This window comes from Epinephelus lanceolatus, chromosome 6 (genome assembly GCF_041903045.1).
Source record: "Epinephelus lanceolatus isolate andai-2023 chromosome 6, ASM4190304v1, whole genome shotgun sequence".
NCBI classification, from domain to species: domain Eukaryota; kingdom Metazoa; phylum Chordata; class Actinopteri; order Perciformes; family Serranidae; genus Epinephelus; species Epinephelus lanceolatus.
The window spans coordinates 37,058,188-37,078,932 of NC_135739.1; the positions used below are offsets into that span (position 1 = coordinate 37,058,188).

Consider the following 20,745-nt stretch of genomic DNA (forward strand, 5'->3'; position numbering starts at 1 on the left):
GAAGCTCATGGAGAGAATGCCAAGAGTGTGCAAAGCAGTAATCAGAGCAAAGGGTGGCTATTTTGAAGAAACTAGAATATAAAACATGTTTTCAGTTATTTCACCTTTTTTTGTTAAGTACATAACTCCACATGTGTTCATTCATAGTTTTGATGCCTTCAGTGAGAATCTACAATGTAAATAGTCATGAAAATAAAGAAAACGCATTGAATGAGAAGGTGTGTCCAAACTTTTGGCCTGTACTGTACATATACGCATACACGTAATAAATACACAGCTTACAAACGGCTGGGGGACGTAACAGGTGCTGCCCCAATCCAATTCTAATAGTGCTAACCTTAGAATGGCTTTGTTAAAGCAGCACATTGCCTTTTAATCCAGCTTGTGATAGTCATTGTTGTGTACGTGACACTAGGTGTGTTTACATGGACCCCAATATTCCACTAAAAATCAGAATATCAGCCCAATCAGAATTAAAATACATCACGTAACCACCTCAGTAGGAATAGACTGGCCTGATCCGGTCTGATTGGAAGGAAATTTCAGTCAGGTTGAGAGGGGTGTTATAAACATTTGATAGTCCAGTCAATAGGAAAATATTAGCGCCTAACAACCATGTAAATGCTTAATCCAATCCAATGTTAATTGCTCTGCCAGTACTACATTCTTATATTAGTGCTTTGATAAATAAATGAATTTTTGGATCTTGAAAATATAGCCTTATGTGTCTTATTGTTGCTACAGGCTGAATTAAGGAGTCACTGGACATAACAATTGTCTATCGCTACCAGTAGTGGTAGAGCAGTAGCCTGCATATGAGACACTTAGGGAACATTGGTAAATTGTAGTGTGTACTAACAGACTGCAAATGAGGTGTGATTTGTAGCTACAGAAAATAACCCGGGACTTACATTGCTCACTACTGACTTGTATTAACAGGCGGAACCACTTCTTTACCTTCTCTACTTTATGCATTGCAGGAAAAAATTAGAATAATGGCAGAAAAAGAAATTCCTCTTACATTTTTGGCTGATTCAACACTTCCCAGTGGGTGGAACCACTATGAGCAACTTCAAACAGTTATATTCTGATTAAATGCTTTGGGGCATATAAACGCACATCTTATCAGATCATTTTATTTAGCGTCCATGTAAATAGTTAAGTTGGATCTCTGATCACAATAATTTCAGTTGGCTCAAAAAAAAATTGTCTATTTAACTGCCGCTACTGAAACAGGAACCTCCTTTTAATTTAATCTGCACACATTTTGATGCTTTAAGCTTCCAGTTTCTTTTATAAATGACTGGTGATTTTATTCTTATTCAGCTGTTGCTCAGAGGGATCTTTGTCTCTTTGTGCCCTTTCAGATGTCAGTCTGGTTGAACCATTGTACAGCATTTTTATTCTCCATGTAAAAAAAAAAAAACAAACCCTTCATACAAAATAATATCTGTTTGTAAAGAGGAAACTTAAAAGAATAAAAGACCATTAAAAAATGTAGAGTAGTCTTCTGAGATGTCACATGACAGGGGATAGCAAACTTTTGAATGGTGGTGTATTTAAAAGGGCTACACAAAGAAAGTGTGGAGCGATGTAGAAGATTAAACAAGACAAAAAGAGAATGAAAGACTCTTGGCATAATGAAAAAATAATGTGCATCTACATATCAAACATGCAATAAAAATGTCATCCAAAGCAGTGTGTGGTTTTGTGTGAGTGTTTGGACGTGTGGAAGGTTGCGGGTGTAAGATGAGGGAGAAGATTAAGCAGACTTTATTTCCCTCTTAACTACCAGCAGTGAAAGAATGGCTGTGCTTTAGATCACACTGGCATAAAAGGCTTTAGTGGCCTATCAGTTCTAACACTGAGACAGGCTGTGTGTCTCTCTCTCCCGCTCGGACTCGTACTCTCTCACTCTTCCCCGCCTCTTCCTCCAATTGACAGTTTAAAGGAGGCTAATGAATGACCTGGCCTCTATTATGTAGAATTGAAGTGAGAGTGATAGAGCACAGACCGGGGGGTGTTCATCAGAATACTGAATGCTGCCTCTGCTGAGAGGTCAGTGTGTGTGTGTGTGTGTGTTTGATTGTGTTTGTGTATAACCCTCTAAAAGATTGTATTTAAATATGTTTTGTCTGATTGGAAGAGGCACTTTTAGGTGAGAAATAAAAGTCAGAGAAAAGGTTCAGCAAAGGGTCAGGGCAGGAGAGGCCAGGATCTCACATCCAGTCGAGGACCCAACTAAAGTTGAATTTTTCAGGCAGATGTTTAAGAACTTGAGCTACTTTGACATCTACACTTTTGGGTTTTCGTAAAAAATCTCGACAACTGTAGGAAATTAGTTCTGGATATCCATGGTACCCAGAAAATGAATCCCACTGACTTGAATGATCGTTTGACTTTTCCTGTTGCAACATTATTACGTTGACATTTTGTGGTTTTTTACATTAAATGTCGCAACAACTATAGGATGGATTACCATGAACTTAAGTGCAGACATTTACGATCCCCTCAGGATGATTTGCAATAACTTTGGTTATTCTCTCACTTTATATAGCACCACCAGAAGGTCATAATTTAGATCTGTCTTGTACTTTGGGTATTGACCAAAAGGCATACATTCAACATACAATATTCCAATCATCCTGAACTGTACGAAACTAAGATGGCAATTATGGTAAACGTTACACCTGCTAAAAATCAGTATGTTAACGTTGTCTTTGTGAGCATGTTAGCATTTTGCTCAAAGCACAGCTGTCTCTTGGATGACACCCACACATATAACATTAACTAACATTTTTTGAAAGTATCTCTCAAGTTTGCTTATTTCAGAGTTTTTGACAAATGTATACTGAAGCAGGATACTCTAAAATTGAACAATAAACAGTACTAAAGAAGATGACTGACACACATCTTTTTTTTCACAAATTAAATAAAAGTACATTAAACTTGAATCAAGTATACAAATATACATAAAAATGGAGCCTATGAATCTTGCATTATTGCTAATTACTCAGATCCAATTTCATGTTGCATATCTGCCAACATGAACAGTGATACAAGTAATCCATAGATTCCTTTTTAAGTAGCTTAAATTCTATATAATGAAGTGAAACATTTAATATTTTTAATATAATCCATTTATATATATATATATATATATATATATATATATATATATATATATATATCTACACACATATATATATATAACTTGAAAACTCTAATTGCTGGGCTCAAGATACCGCAAATCCCTGACTCAGGGTGAGGATTTAAGCCAGTTGATTAACTTGTCTGTAATTTGTCTGATTGTAACTTGTCTGAGGGCTCTAAATTACTCCTGATTTTGAAATCACGATGATGGTCCTTCCAATTCTTTGATTGAGAGCAACTACCATGAAATACCAAATGACCACAACATTTATTTAGAAGCTGTTCTAGAACTTTTGGCCATATCACACAATCTTCCTCAGCAGACACTTTTCATATAGTTTTCAGTCTCATTCATTTTTAAAACCACCATCCTCCTAGGATTCATTCTGGTTATCTTAGTGAGCCCATAAGCTTTTTCTTTAGTGCCACCATCAGGTCAGAGTTTCCAGTGGTACATAATAAATATCAAAATCTAGAGGGTAGCTTGCCATAAGGTTTTATGAGTACATTAGTGCTCTCCAAAGGAAGAGGTCTTTCCATGGGGCTTCACTCACCCTTAAATATACAACCTTAACCAAGTGGAAATCTCTGGGGCTGAAAAATGAAGCCAACCAAGAAGTGCCAAAAACTGCAGTTTTTTGAACAGCCACTTGAGGCTGGCTTCAGAAGCCAGTCTGTCCCCATAGACAGCCATGTTGAAATGCCCAACTTTACAGCTGAAATAAACATGTTACCAGCCTTGCACAAAAAAACATTCTATAGCTAATGTCCCCCTTAATGACAACTGTACAGGGTTAATTTTTAGATAACTCACCCCTTCACATTTTATTAAGGCTTCAAGTTAAGCATAACTAAGGTCGGGCTGCTTTGAGTGACAGGCTGTTTGCCGATAGTCAGATCCACCCCTTACTCACTTCTGGCTCCAGAAAACCAAGATGGCAATGACTGAAATGCCAAACTCCAGGCTTCAAAGCAAGAGTCCACAAACAAATTGGTGAAGTCATGGTAGCTACAGCCATTATTTAACAGTCTATGGTCCTAACTAGTAATATGCATACTGTAGAGCCATATCATCACCAATGAAGCAGCACATTAAATAGCCTAGCATGAAGAGAGACATGGATAAAGATAGTAAGGATGATGCACAAAACCTGGTTACAACCTTTTGAACCTACTAATGGACTACAGCACAGCACATCCCATCATCACTGCTAAATGGAAATCTTGCAGCTGGCAGCTGTGCTTTTTTATGTTGTTATTGTTTTAATTATACTAATAGGCCCCATGATTCCTTTTTTCAAGTATGGCAAGTTATGCAGTTATGCAAATGCACTCAACACCCACAGGATTAAAAACAACAAATAATGGACATTGGTGGGTTTAAAAAAACAGTTTTTGGTCCATATTTATTTCTTTATTTATTCATCTAATGGGTATGATGGAGAAAGACTCATCTGTTGTCCACAGCTGGTTGATGAGATGGAGAGAGAGAGCTGTGGTTATCGTGTCAAGTGTTAATTGAGTTTTCTCTCCAACCATATGCTGTCATTCAGTGTCGGCTAATGGCTCCTACTTGTTCAGCCTTGGAAGCAGATGACAAGTTGAATCTTCTGCCTCGGAGGATGATTGAAAGCTCAGATAATCATGAAATGCATTATAAATGATTTTTTGAAAATCCTACTTTGCTCAAAGGTAATTACATCAGAAAGTACTGAGTGAGCTGCAGCACAAATAAGGCAAGTTTCAAGCAGTGTATTATAGTCTGAAATTATATTTTAAGTTAGAGAAGTTTGGTGGATTTATATCTTAACATGGGCAGAGTTTAAATATAGTTGGCCTGGATAAGGCTCCAGAATTTGACTGAGGATCAGTGGTTTTGTCATTGACATTGAGGAGTGCTGATATAAGATGACATATGGCTATTTCCAGACATATCAATGATAAGGACTAGCGTCATTCTCAATGCAGCTGGGTTAAGATAATTGGATTTAATAGCCTTTCAGCACTTTTTATTGAATATCCATATCCCATTGAAATGGTCTGTCTGTTCTAGAACTTTTTGTCTCACTCTCTGTGTCAAGTCTGTAGTGCTTTTACAGCAGGAGCAGAAATAACCCACAGTTGAACAAGTCATTGCAGCCATAGTGTAGGTGTGTTTTCTTCAGAATGCTTCTTTCCAGGTGCTCTATAACAGCGGTGTGATATATTGATCATGCCACGTCAGTGCTGGGATGTAAACACAAGCTGAGATCAATATCCTGCCCTGTTTTATTGGTCAATGTGTACTTTTTATGAACCAGGATACAGTTTACTTTTTATAGCAGGTGCCAGCTCTGTCAGTCTCTCACACTCCCTGAATTCTTTACCTCCACTGTTTCTGTCTCTTGCTGTGTCTCTGTTTACAACTTGTACTGAAAGCTGTGGTATCATGAAAATTGACAGACTTTGCACTTTGTTGGTTGTTTGGAGGCAAATGCCTGCTTTACAAGAAGCACCCTAATGCACCATCAGTTTTGGTTTCTGTGACTCTAGTCTGTCTTGTCTAAGGGGGAGGGGCAGGTTCAGTCGGGCATCCAGGGCTACTGCAGGACACCCCTTTGGAGATTGTGTCCTTATTCAGCCTCTGAACTGGGACACAACTTACCTGCTGTTCGCTCAGTCATCTGTGAAGCTACACCTGATCCCTTTTTATGATAACAATAGACAATGACAGTGCACCATCATTTTCTATTTACGCTTTATCTGAGCGGGGTACAGTTTGGACAGGTCACCAGTCAATTACAAGGCTATTACACATGCAGTACCACCTTCATACTCACATTCACACGTATGGGAAATAAAGCATCCCCTCCACATAAGGTGCATGGATTTGAAAAGTGGGTAGAAACAGAAGCATCCAGTGGAAAACCAAGTGGAAAACCAATGTAGCTATGGGAAGAACATGCAAAGGAATTGATGCATTGAGTTGAAATGTCAGTCAACGAAATCCTGTAAGAATCTTAAAGACTGGAGTCTCTAGTAACAGTGACTACCAGATATTAACCTGTCACAGCTGTCACATGAATATAGGCCGAACATGCACTCAGTGGACTTGCGTCTAATGCTGTTACACTGTATGCATGCTGAATTACTTTTCAATGACACCTTATTTTCACAAAATATGCTAAACTTGCTTTTGGCAGCCATACAAAAACTTTAACAAGTCCAATATTGGCAAAATTTAAATATTTAAGTATCTAACCAAAAAAAAGTGAATTTAACAAGTCTAACATCCATTTAATGCCATTAATTGATACTTAAGGGAAACAACGATTTACTTAAAGGGATAGTGCACCCAAAAATGAAAATTCAGCCATTATCTACTCACCCATATGCCGAGGGAGGCTCAGGTGAAGTTTTGGAGTCCTCACATCCCTTGCGGAGATCCAAGGGGAGAGTGGGTAGCAGCACAACTCCACCTAATGCAGGCTGGGCGCCCCAGATTCAAACATCCAAAAAACACATAATTGAAACCACAGAATATCTCCATACTGCTCGTCCATAGTGATCCAAGTGTCCTGAAGCCCTGACATAAAAAGTTGTTTGGAAAAACGTCATTTGAACTCTGTTTTTAGCCTCATTGTAGCCTGTAGCTTTGCTGCTGCTGTTAGCTGTCAGCTGATGCTTTCTAGAAATCGTGATTTCCCAAAACTGAATAAATACCACACATAGCAACACAAAACTGCTTTGCTAGCTCAATCATGTTGTAACTAAGATATCCGGTGGAAAAAATATTTTTTTCATGGACCGTTTATTGAGTTATTACAGACACCGCTAACAGCTAACGGTTAGCCCAGCTAATCTACGATAACCATGTTATTAATTACAAAACGTCACATCCCGCCTTGAGTATATCCAATCAGCACCAAGTAATCCCCAAGCCCCAGCCAGGAGTTTCTCGGGGCCGTTCTGAGTACCTACTCCCCTTTAAAGCCCCTGTAAAAGTTCCGGAACTCTGTCCTTCGGGGGTGGTTCCTGCGGTGGAGACACGCACCAACGGCCCCGGCCCCATATAATTACCCCAAAGTTCCTGTGGTGGAAACGGGCCTTATGTCTCCCTTTTTTTTGTCATGGCTTTAGACCAGGTTTTGACAGTTGTAGTAGTCTACAAGCAGCGGAACGTCATATCCGTTGAAAGCAAAACAAAGCCGAAGCAAGAAAGCAGAAAATGGCTGACAGGGACATGGACCTTCAGCTGCTTAAATAGAAAGTCTCCGCCAGATTAGCAAACTTTCTGTTGCTGCCGGCACACAAATTAATCCCTCAGCCTGAGTTAACCCCTGTGCTGTACGTATTGAATGTTGGTCTCCTGAGCTTCTACCTGCTCTCCTGCTAGCAAATTGTCTCTTGGGCAGAGAGTAAAGTGGAGGGACTGTTGGGTGGCTAGCTCACTAATTCTTGTCTCATTTTAGGCATGATACAGAGAGAGAGAGAGAGAGAGAGAGAGAGAGAGAGAGAGAGTGGGGCAAGGAGAGATGGGAGAATTAGTGCACTACAATAAAGAAAGATTCTACCCATTTTAAATATTAAAAAAAGAGAAATTCAATGGTTTGCAGTTAATGTTGATATTGTGGCAGCTGTCACTAATCAGTGTTTGACAAACAGTGCACGTTAGACTACAGATATATTTATCCGTATGAACACATTTGTCCATAGTATTGCACAATATGTTGTAAAAAATAACAAAACATTACGGTTTGATACCCATCTCTAACATGACGTTGTAGTGTGCGAGTGTGTGTGTGTGTGTGTGTGTGTGTGTATGTGTTTGTATGATGTACCCTTGCTTTGTGCACAGCCTGGAAAGCGAGCTAATGGTCCTGAAGAGTCACTGAGGCATCATGACTTCATTTCATCACACTCCACTTACTTCCCGCTCTCACACTCAAACACGCTCACAGTCACACTCAAACCTGGCCATTGATTAGTTACTTAGTTTAGTGTGAGTATGTCCATCTGCAGTGCTCTCTCTGAGTGTTGGTGTTATTCCTCCTGGCTGTCCTACTAATTTCCTTAAGGTAATCAAAGTGTTTGTTGAACATCAGGCCCGGATGTGCCCAAATGATTGGAGTAGTTAGCTGGTCATCAGGAAGTCCAGGTCAGACAGTCAATAAGAGGAGGCAGAATAAATCAGATGTAGTCCTTGCTATAATCTCTTCCCTTCTGCACTACAAATACTTTATGTGCACTGAGTGATGGATGTGGTTCATATGTAAACGAGAATGAATGAGCTCATCAGCAGAGGAGAAAGAGGTAGGAAAGGCTTTAATCAGAAGTAACTCCCCTGCCATCCCCTCATTGTTTACCCTGCTTTTTCCTAGATTGCATTACATTCCCTTTTGTCCCTTATCATGGCTTGTGCCAAGACTTCCAAGAGGACAGCGAAAGCACTGCTGAACCTCTGTGGGTAATCTGGGATAAATAATGCATCACTCTTTTGACTAGGCCCTATCCTATAGCTGCTAAGAGAGACTATTCTGCTGCAGGGATCCAGCTCAGTGGCAGCTTGATATATAGAAAAGAGAGAGACAGACAGAGGTACAGGGCGGGTACATTTAACTCAGTCGAATTGACAGAGAGGAAAGGTGATGGGGAGAGCGATAGAGACAGAGAAAGAGAAAGAGAGACAAACAGAGATGGTGACAGATGTCCAACTTAAGAACTAGTTCATGTCTTTACAGCAGGATATACAGGCTTTGCATTTGAGTGACAAATCTCGAAACAGTTTTGTCAGCCGCCAAAATTGGAGATCCATTGGAGAATTGGCTCAGGGCATAAAATGTCTAGATACAGGACAACCATCCTGATAAAAAGTGAGTTAGCTGAGAAAGATTAGTTTGTTGGAAGGGAATGTCCGTTCAGCTAAGGTCTGTAGAGTCTGACGAGGCACATTGATATAGGGATTATTGGTTCCCAATAAGTCTTATTCCAAACAACCAAACAGGGACTTCCTCAGCATCTTGAAGAACAATCCATATGACTGTTCCAAAAATGTCTCTCAGTGAGATTTTTGTGATCTTCCACCTCTCTGGTTAAAATGTTTTGAAGGGGATGTGAAGACCAGAAAACAGCCCTGCAATAAATAAAAAAAAAACACAAGGGCCTGCATTGGTGGGGGTCTTTTGCTTCAGATACAGGTGAGACAGTGAAATGTGATCCACAAAATCCAATTTAAGTAACAGATCCATGAATTTGAAGGCTTGTCAATCCCCAAAATGCTACACAGCAAGATTTTAGAACTCTGGAAAGGTTTCACAGTGGCAGTCATTTTATTTGTCTTTGTGATGATCACCAGGCAGAGCTTGAGATTGCAAAGTAATCTATCAGGAAAATGCCTCTTGGAGTATTTTGTTTCATTTCATCTACACTTTGCCAACATAGTAGTTTCATTCAGATGAATAAGCTGGCTACATTTTTTCACGCAATGCAATTGTCTGTCTGAAGGTGGCCTAAGAGTTTTTACAACGGTGAAACAAAGTCATGCCCATTCTGCTTTTGCTCCTTAGAGAGTTCAGTACTTACTCCAGTGGTATTCTGTATGAACAGATACTTTTTCTGCATATGACTGCAGATTCTGTTGGCAGGCAGACAAGATTTTGGTATCCGGAAGCATTTGTCTCGAGTCCATTTGTAGTCCGTCAAGAATTGACAAATCACATTTTAGCGAGCTTTGCATGCAGGTAAACAGTCTGTATGGAGAGGAAAAAAGGAGGAGGGTATAGGCTGAAATGCAATCTCGGAAGTGATCGGCGATCGCTTCATGACTATTTAGCTTTTTATTATTAGCTTGTCTTTATAATTTATCTGTGTGCATTTGCAGATATTTGTTTGTAAAGTGTCGTGACACTGTGCCTATAATGTCTGAAGGTGCTCATCGGACCATAAACAATGACCAGCTCACAGAAGAAGTCTTGGCCCAGATGTCCATCATTGGCTATCTGGATATCAGCTGGTTACATTAGAACCCCCAAAGTTTTGGCCATTGCCCACAGAGGCTAAATTGTCATCAGACCATTGGCTTATTTGTTCCAAGATTGCTCTTGTGGCCACAAGAAGTGGAAAGTGTCAGGAGAATGTGAACACTGGTCTTTTTCAGAGTTTGAACAGACCACATTACAGATACGTTTTATTTTATCATGCTGACTCTGAGATAGTTTTCAGTTGCATAAATAACATAACCAAAGCAGCCTCTTGTAATTTAAAGACCATTGCAAAGGTCAAAGCTTTCTTTCTCTCAGTAAAACAGCATGAGATGCTTTTATCACAGTTAGGCTTAACTAGTGTAATGCATTGCTCTCCAGTGTCCTCAAAAAGTCTATAAAACAATTTGAGCTTACAGAGCGCTGCTGGCAGAGTGTAACTGGAGCAAAGAACTGAGCTCACATCACTGCTGTCCTGAAGTTCCTGCACTGGCTTCGGGGTATTTTTAGGGTACATGTTTAAGATCCTGGTAATATAAATGTATTTTCATGCTTGACTGTAGAGTTGCTATACTCCAAAGTTATGTCCCTGACCTCTGTATTGCCCTCAAATCCACAGACTCTATGCTGCTTACTGTACCAATGATTAAAGACTGGTGAAGCTGCCTGCTGCAGTATTGGACCCAAAATACCTGATAAGAATACAGCTGTTATTGCACTACTACCCCTAACCATGTATGCATTTACTGTTAAGTTTTAAGATATTAAAATCCAACCTTTTCTTAAAACTTTCCCTTTTGCTCTGTGTAGTGTATTGATTCAGTGTTTTTCAGTGATATTCTAAGTGTAAAGTTTACTTGTTCTAGACAACAGAATCGTTGCCGACATCTCAATTCCGGTACATATGGTTCTATGCCTAATGACAGATGTTTTCCTCATTGGAAAACAATCAAGCCAATTAGGTTTGTTGTTGAGAATATGAATAGGGACATCTTTATCTTCGCACACCAGAATCATAAAAATGGCCATAAAAATTGTGACAAATGTGGATGAGATGGATGCTGTTGAAAACATCTTTGTCAATTAGTACAATTCTTCAATCAACTCAACAGGTGTTATCTGCGTGAGGTCATTGAAAAGTTACACATTGGCCTTTTGACAGTGATTAAGTCAAACTGAGCAAGAGAGTACGTATACAGGGGGCTAAGGGAAAGAAAGAAAGAGACTGTGCACAGCATTGTGTGTGTGTTTACCAATCAGTGAGTGTATGAGGTGGGGAACTTTGAGCCTTGGGTGTGTTCACAGTGTACAATAATAATACAGCATCTGTCCTCATCCCCTGTTCAACTGCCTCTGAAAATGTCTTCAAAGGAAAACACACATGTTTACTGTCATGCTGAGAGCCATGCACGGGGTGAAAAGACATGAATAGAGGGTCCCCAGAGGAGGAGGAGACAGGGAGTGATAGATGGATAAGAGGACAACAGCACAGGGAAAGGGAAAGAAGAGAGTAAAGGATAGAGGAGTTGTTGCAAAAAAATGAGATACCTGCACACAGTAAATTCGGATGTGAGCATCTCTAACTAATGGCACCCCCTTGACTATAATGTCAAACACAGTTTTGTGGGGTTTTTTTGGTAGTTTGACATGTTGTCTTGACATGTTTTTCTGTCAACTGAGGCATATTTTGCTGTTTCTTTTAAGAACAGTCTGCTTTTAAAGGCCATTTTCTCTAAAAATGACAATCATTTATCTTATCTTTTCTCAGTGCTGGTAGAGCAACTTGTCTTATCTGTTTCAGGATATTAATACTTGCTGCCAGAAAGTTAGAAAAGAGAGATGTCAGATGAGACACAAGTTAACAGCTAAAGATGGTTTATGCTGAAGTCTGTCTGTATGAAGTATGTATGTTTTTTAGAGAAACTCCACATACTCAGATACTCACGTTCATGTTGTGAGGTTATGTATTGCAGCTTTTGCGGTTTGTGTTTGTTTTAATGGGCACCATTTCTGTCTTTAGCTGAGATGCTTTGGTTGCATCTGTTTGCTATGATACAGAATACTGATGGAACTAAAAGTGTCAGCACAAGGTAGAGTACCTGCTCTGGATGAAGGGAAGGCTGGAGCTCATAAGCCCTGTTTCCACCGAGCAGTATGGTGTGGTACAGTTCAGTTTGGTACGCTTTTTTTTCCATGTCCACAGTGAAAAGTTGTCGGTGTTACCAATTGAACCATTCAGTACCGTTACCATTTTTGGTCCCCCCTCTGTTGGGGTACCCAGCACACAGATCTGGTACTAAAAGGTGGAACTGTGAACACTGCAGTCCGTTGATTGGTCGACTGCAGACAGTCACTCTTGCTTAGGGCTGAGTTGTGGCTGGTTTTGAGACTTATGTAACCACTGTTCATACTGTGGAGAGTTTTACATATATTAGTAGACTGTAACTATAAAATAAAAGGATGTTTTGCTGCATCTTGCAGCAGCTGGAGTCAGAGAAAAAATAATTCAATTCACTAGGCCGACAGCCGGTGACTTTGAAATTGGAACATTAACTTGTAATGATACTCAATGCATGAGTTGATGGGAATCAATCAGCACACCTTAAATTTCACTGGGACAACTATGACTACTCCATTAGTTTTTATTCTCTCTTGGATGACATACGCTTTTAGTAATGAGTGGATCTTCAAGGGTTTATGTATAATAATTTCAGCTGGGTTATGTGAACTACATATATTCTAATCCTCACTTGAAGACAAAAAAAAGCATTGCGGAGCGCCATTTCTGTGGGCTACAGCAACACTAAACCCCCAAGCTTGTCTGAGAAGGACTAAATGCACAAACTCGCTATTTTTTAAATATCCCATGGAGAGAGACTCTTACTGCACCCTGTTCTATTTTGTTCTGAAAATGTTGGCGTGCAGCCCCGTTCTGTGGACGATAAACGAGGTGCAGACTTGCCTTTGTGTCACCGGTGACGAGGAAATACAGTGAGTGCTGGACGGAGCAGTGAGTGACAACAACTGCACCCGCATTTAAGGGTACGTTTGTGATGGAAACATAAGCTGACCTAGGGTCAAGGTGCCATATCTGAAGGGTTACTTTTGGTTCCAGAGGTACCATGCAGAAAGTGTTTGGTGAAAACTTGGCTATAGGGAAAGAGGAAGGACCCTCTGGTCTGTGTGGGTTCAGTATTCATTTCTCCTACATTGTTGTTGTTCAGCAATGTGATGGGTGGTCTTTGTGGTCTTTGTCCTGCCCCTGTCCACTGTGATTGGATGAGTGGGTAAAAAGTGACAATGATCAGAGGCTTCAGCGTTCTACCCAAAGTTGAATATTTTACAGCTCTTGTTGACCAGAAAAAATAGCTACCCAACACTAGGCTTGGGCAGCATCTATTTTTTTCATATCTTTATACTTTCTGAAATGTTACTGGGGTATGCAGTACATGACAGTGAAACATCCTCATCACAGCGTCTCTACTATAAGATTAATAGAAAGATGAGTGTCTGTATTTTTGATGATATTGAAAATCATAACGTCTGTATTTCTACCCTGGTATACAGTAATACTGCCATACCACCAAAGCCTACAGTACGTAGCTCCTCATTAAGCTGCTGGCATTTGTAGCATCATGTAAATACGTGGCATTCCCATAAGAAAAAACAGCAACGTAGAAGTTGTGGCAAAAGTTTCCCATCCATTGAGGCTGGCTTGTCAATAGCACAGTATTGCAGTACTGTGATGATCTTGAGAGCCCTCTGTTACATTAGCTACTCTGACAGTTGGTAGCTCAAAAATAATGTTGGTCACCATGGCTGCAACTAATGATTATGTTACATATTTCACATTGTCTGGTGCTACCCAGTGCCTCACACTTTCCAGAATAATCTGGTGAAACAAGCAGTTCTGAAACCTTGATGATAAAAACTTTGACTTCTGTCATATCTTCATTAATTTGGACCCCATATAGCCATCAAAGGTTTTGACATTTTTGAAGTGATCTCATGATGTCACTGACTTTCAGTGAGGCAACTAAGCACAACAAAGTAGAGGCCACAAAGGCAGCTCAGTCATTCCTGGACGTAGCTGTTGCTCTGTGGAAGGGTCAGTAGGTATGAAGCACTTTTTTTCTGGTGTGGGCATAAATTCTTTCTGCTGATACACACAGCTGCTGGCAAGTCACTATGGAAACAACATCAGCACTAAATGAAGCTGAAGCAGCATGTTTTGATAAAAAAAAATAACATAAAAAATAAATTACACTGTGAGAAAACCAAGACTGCAGCCAAACCTCACCACTGTACAGAAAGTGAATGTATGGAGTTTGTCTGAACCCAGAACCAAAAATGACTTTGGACTGAAGCCAAGGCCGAGCATCTCAGACTCTGCCAACCCTAGTTTAAGTTTTTAATGTAATAAAACACCCAGATGTGTCTAATAAATTATATTTCTCATGAGATAATAAGCCTGGGGTCACATAATATTTTGATCCACAGTGACTGCTTTGACTTAAGACTAGTCCTCAGTTCATAACCAGGACAAGGAAGGATTGGATGTCCTTTGGCTGAGTCTTGATTCTGTTCTGGCTTTTAGGCCAGACTACATCTGTTCTGCTCATTCAGCTGAGGATGAGTGGTGTTTGGAGGCTAGGCCTCAGTGCTTTGAAATGAAATCTTTTCTGCCTCTACACCTCGCCACTTTGACAAGCCAGACTAGAGGGGGCTGACAGCAGACAGAAGTCACCTAAGTTGTTTTCACTTGACCTGTCTTTTCAGAGCAGGGCGGGGAGAGATAAGCAGACAACACATTAAGCTCTTTGCACCTGAGGACAAGAGAAATATACAGTCAGAGATAGAAATTACAAAGTGATATTCCACTGAGTTTGGACAGTAAACACAGACAACGTTCTCTACCTGAGACTTCATTGTGTGTGATCACCATGTGATGTTGGTGGACTCTGTGACCTATATTGTTAATTTTAAACTGCATTTCCTGCCTATTGTGTCTGTTTGAAAAAAATGAACATGTTTCTGGGTCAAATCTTCACAGTGGAAAAATAACTCAGTACATGTGGACTTCAGTATTTCCTGGAACAATCCCCTGGCACATGAAAAGTGATAGATTTTTACCTTTCTGGTTTGGTTGGAGAACTGGGTCGCAGGATAATGAAGAAAAGAGCACCACCTACAGAAACTCAAACTTAGTCAAGAGAACATCCAAACAAAAAAGGCATTGCAAAACTGAATAAAAAATTTTTAAACACTGTACAGAAATGAGCATTCTGAACGAAATGGCAACAGAAAAGTGGTTTGAGTTGTTTTCTGAGAAGTAAAACTGCATTTTTTGTTTTTGTGTTTCTCTCCTCACCCACCCAGAGTCAGGCCATGCGGATTGTTCGGACAGTCGGCCAGGCGTTCGAGGTTTGTCATAAACTGAGTCTGCAGCACACGCAGCAGAATGCAGATGGACAGGAGGACAGCCACAGCGAAAAGAACGGCAACAGCTCCTCTGTCTCAGGTACACAAACACACACACACACACACACACACACACAAGCTGAACATGCACCTTCTACTCAGTCAGCATCCCATTCTTACTGGCCTGCATTTTGTATAACTGTTAAATACTGCTGCTCTGACCTCAAGAAGTTTTTGGAAATCCTGATATTTATTTTCTATCTTTTATCAGAAAATGTAGCCATTTGTGTTTACTGCTTGTTCACTATGTAATAACTTTAAACAATCAGAAGGTGGCATTGGACAGAAGAGCTGCAGTGTGTGCAGGGTAAATGTTTTGCGGGGTAGTGCTGCATTTTAATCAAAGTAGCTGAAAGGGAAAATGTATCTGTTGCAACCTTGAAGCTCCTTCAAGGTCCATGAAGTGAAGTCAGTGATAAATAGATAGCATGGGAAACAGCTATAAAGGTATCTTCTTTTGTTGTTATACCTTTATACAGAGTTGTTTTTGGTATTCTTGGAGTGTCCTAAACACTGATGCACATTTCAAGGGAAGGTGAGCTAATGCTGTCTGTGACGTATTTTATCGTGTGTAACACAATGTCTTTAGGCGGTTTAACAGATGTAAACAAAACAGAACAGCAATAGGGAAAACAGAGGCAGGCAGGCGTGTGTAGGTGGAGCTGGACGGTTGAGTGTTCAGTGTGCTCAAGCGGCGACTGTGCTGATGGAAGAGGTGGAGGTTCTTCGTGGTTGCAGATGTAAAAATGTGTGAATGCGTCTTAAATCAAGAACAAAAAGTGTTGGAGAGGAAACTCCTGGAACTGTTTTGACATCCAAAACAAGCTTGTGTTTTGTTTGTTTGTAGCAATGGCGCTACATTTTAAGGTCTCAGCAATTGTTTGTGGAGTAAAATCAATACAGATAAAACTAATGGCTATAGCTTCAAAAATAAAACCAAAGATTTACAATTCCTTTGAAGAATTTGTGGCAGGGTTGTAGGTTTGGGGTTTAAAACAGGATGGAAGATGGAGTTTGTGGAAGAAGAAGCCAGGATCCATTGGCCCCCTTGTGAACAAGGTTTCAGCCCAGTAGTAGAGCAGAGCATACCTCACCTCATCCTTTTAGGAAGACAAGATATACAAACCAGGAGGGAATGGTATTTTTAGGTCATGGAATAAAAAAAAAAAAGATATATGGAACTGTATCATCAGGGCCTTGGTGGAAATTGAATATAAAGTCCAAAAATAATGCAAAATCTGAAATCTTGACAGCACATTCCCTAGTGCACACAGTCTCACACACACACACACACACACACACACACACACAGTCATATGTCCTCAGATAGCATAAGCAGATTGCACTGTACACACAGTCCACACACACACACACAGTGCTCCTTCCTGCCTGCATTGTGCCAGAGTTGGCGAGCAGGAGAGGGAGCTGGATGCTGGAGTGAATGTCACGGATGAGTCAACCCAAAGAAAGAAGGCACCACACAGCAACACTGGTGGGCTGAGCTGCTTTTATCTGCTGCCTCGTGCCTGGACGGGACGGGCTTCACTGGAGCCCAGGGACACGTGGCTCTGAGAGGGGTCTGAGAGGACAGACATGGGGATTCGTCAGTCGAAAGAGTCCACGATCGGAGCTCTCTCACACCATCGTTCCAGTCATTACAGCTGCCAGCCAGCGCTGGTCACCCTCCCTACCGCGATCTGAGAGCGCCTGTCGGGGGTACGTTATCTCCACATCCCCCTCCAGCCCTCCAGAGACGACTTCTCTTTCAAATACTGATGAGCCCAGAGATCACCCACACACCATAACTGTACATCCACACATAATGGAAGGACCCCACATGCATACCAACTCAGGCCTATACACACACACTCGCACACTCGCTGTCATGGTGTGTTAAGCAACACAAGAGCCGTCACGCACAGCCAATGAGCTTATCTGGAGAACTAATTATCATGGCAATGAAAGGAGAAGGGATAGAAGAGTGGGAGATAGCGGATTAGGGAAACGGAAAGCTGGAAGAAAGCACGGATATGGAGGGGAGGAAGAAGAAAAGATGGATATTAGAGGAAAAGGGGGAAAAAAGGAACTTGGGCTGAGACGAGAGGAGCACAAAAAGATAAAATGTAGAAGTTGTGAGGGGATGGGGAAGTAGGTTGAGCAGTAGGGAATCAGAAGAAAAAGCCAGTGAGCAGAAAGTGCAGGGAAGAGATGTTTTGTACTAGACGAACGTTCATGTGCAGCGTTTCAGAGCAATTGTACAAAATGCTACAACATCAAATGAACAGTTTAATCTTATTAACAAACAAATAACTGTGTAGAAAAACTGGCTTTCATCACTGTCTGGAACTAATAAAGCCCACTCACTGGAAAATAATGCCAAACTGTGGAATACTATTATTACAGTACACATTAACATGAGACATGGCAGTGCCACAGGCATGCAGTTCCATTCAGCAGCTCAGTGATCACTAAGTACTGAACACTGAAATAAAGCCTTCAGGACATGTAAAGTTGTCAGCAATATTCAGAAATATTAATATACTGTGCAAAAAGTGTTTTTATGACCAAGCTATTTCGGCTCATTCAGTTTGACTTTCCGACTTTGTTGTCTTTACAAAGGAGACATGCTGCCCAGATGTTTCCAATGCAGTAACATTTGTTTAAGTATGTTTCTAAATGAAGAAGAAGGCAGATCATGTCTCTGGTATCTTGTTATAACTTGTGTGGTCATCCATGTGCTAGAAAAACAAAGTCATAAAAATAAGTTGGACGCATTGCAACAATGCGCATTTTAGCATAAAATATGAATTATGTATTGCACTGCGTATTTCAAGTCCTCCTCCAGACACATTTTAAATATGTAAAATACTCTGCTGTGATTAATATTTTTTTAACGTGATTTTCCCACATAAAAAGTTTAAAGAAAAAAAAAACTGCAGAGGGGCTGGAGGCAGATCTATTCTTTCTCCCTCACTCGAAATTCTGGATTTGGCCTCCACTCCGCCCACCACTGCGGCTTGCACTAGGTGTCACTTTCTGCTTTATCCAGCACTGCTTGTGCTGGGTTAACCAGTTAAAGAGCAGTACACATCAATAGAGGAAATATCGTAGAGATTCAGTGTTTGAGCCTCAACGTTTTACCCCAACTAAGATTAGGAGACTCTTTGGCCTATTGTATGTGAAACATACAATATCTGCCACAGTGTTACAGTACATTTACATTGGTCTGATTTACAGATTTGCTCTCAAAAAACTGTTTTCCGAATTAGACAGCAATTGACTTTTGTATTATTGATGTACCTAATCTAGCTCGTTTGAATCTCAGATTTCAGTGAAATGCACAAACTTTGCTCCTTAAGTAGAGGAATGTGAAAACACCTCTCTGGTGACAAACTTTGCACAGATACAAGTCAGCATAGTCAAGGTCAGACATTGTAGGGGACATAAGAAGACACAAGAGGAACACCTTTTTTAGTCGGAGGGGGACGTAAGATTTCCTAACATAATAATGCTAATACAAAGATACATTTCAAGAGCCCATTAGTACTGCTCAGGAGTCCACATAGCCAGTTGGTTAAAGGATAAAGACAATGTATTAGTGGTCTAAGATGCATGCCCCATACATCATTCAACTCTATCTCCTCTCTTAAGTTAAAAATAAAGGCAAAGTACCAACAAAATACATAAAAAAAACTACCAATTAAAGGCCAATCAGCCGATGAATGAGAAACAAGTGCAGTTATTAGACCACATACTGTATATAACACAGTCTATAAATTTAGGCCACATGTCAAAAATATCTCATACCATTCATGGTTTAGTTTAAAAAAAAGGCGTCTTAAAATAACTTGATTAAAGCAAGTGATTATAAAACCAATAAATGACATGTACAAATGGATATATTTTGATATTTCTATTTGCTGCATAGTAAAATAAATAGCTGCCTCGCCACAAGGAACTGTGCCGTTTTCTTCTGACCGTTTCATTAACTTTAACCTGAGAATGTCAGCGAGGGCAAAGAGGAGGTGAAGTTGGAGAGGAAAAGGAAGAAGGGGGGGAACAACAGGAGGAAAATACTTTTGCAACAGAGGGCAGGAGGAAGGGCAGAATTGCACAGCGCTGATTGCTGAGTAGAAAGGTGGAGAAAGCAAAGTGGTAATGGAGAAAGAGGTGACGGTAGTGCTGGCAGCAGGTTATCAAGCATGAGGTTTAAGTGGAGGGGGAGGACAGTACTAATAGCAGGGGGCACAGAAAGAAGAAAGGAAGTATAAATGGAGAAAGAGGTGGGTGAGGGTGAAGGTGGATGTGGGATAGACAGTGGAGGTGAGCGGCTGAAGGAGAGGATGAAGAGGAAGGAGATGAAGATAGAGGATGGGCGAGGGGAAAGATGAAACATAGAGGAAACAGTTCGCAGATACAGGCAGAAAACTACATTGAATACTCGATCGGATCTGGAGTGTGAGTGACTCTGTGATGACATTTGTCATTGTTGAAGCACTTTTAGTCGTTGAAGACCCAAGTTATGCATTTGATGTAGAATAAACTTGTACTCACGGTCAGTCTTCATTTTGATGAATAATAGATAAACTTGATAAGCCAAAGTTGATCTTAAATGAAAAGATGTTTAATACAAATCAGATCAGAGGAGCCCTTGGCACACCACACGTGCACGGACAAAGACATTCCAAAAACTTCCAGTAACAATAACAACTAGAGAAGCAATTTCTGAAGAAATTGCAGGTGTGAATGCTTCAAGCTGAAGCCACGCTACAATGCTGCCTTGAATACAATAAAGTTTGAATGATTTGAATGTTTGAAAGTTTGTTGAAAAGCTGGCGCCACACTGAATAGCTGCCTTTAATAAAATAAAGTTTGAATGATTTGAATATTTGAATGTTTTACTGAGATTTATGAAATCCAATATGGCCGCCGCCTAGTGACGCCACAGTATGCAAATTAGATGAGTTAATTTACTCCCATCAGATTCCCCTCCCTTTTTTTGAGGATGAGATGACAAAAACAGCACAAAACAAAAGAAATCTACTGTGTAAATATGTTCAAAATGCTGTTTTACTGAGATTTATGAAATCCAATATGGCTGCCGCCTAGTGACGCCACAATATGCAAATTAGATGAGTTAATATACTCCCAT

At 40.4% G+C, this 20,745-nt stretch overlaps 1 protein-coding gene across 5 annotated transcripts in view; it reads left to right on the top strand.

Moving 5' to 3' along the window:
• The window catches only part of LOC117246626 (carboxyl-terminal PDZ ligand of neuronal nitric oxide synthase protein-like), a 258,146-nt gene that overhangs the window by 142,886 nt on the left and 94,515 nt on the right, over positions 1-20,745 (top strand). For all 5 annotated transcript variants that reach the window (XM_033610487.2, XM_033610488.2, XM_078169029.1 and 2 more), the window contains one exon: positions 15,492-15,633. In XM_033610487.2, the coding sequence (XP_033466378.1) occupies positions 15,492-15,633 (142 nt within the window). The remainder of the gene's footprint in view (positions 1-15,491; positions 15,634-20,745) is intronic.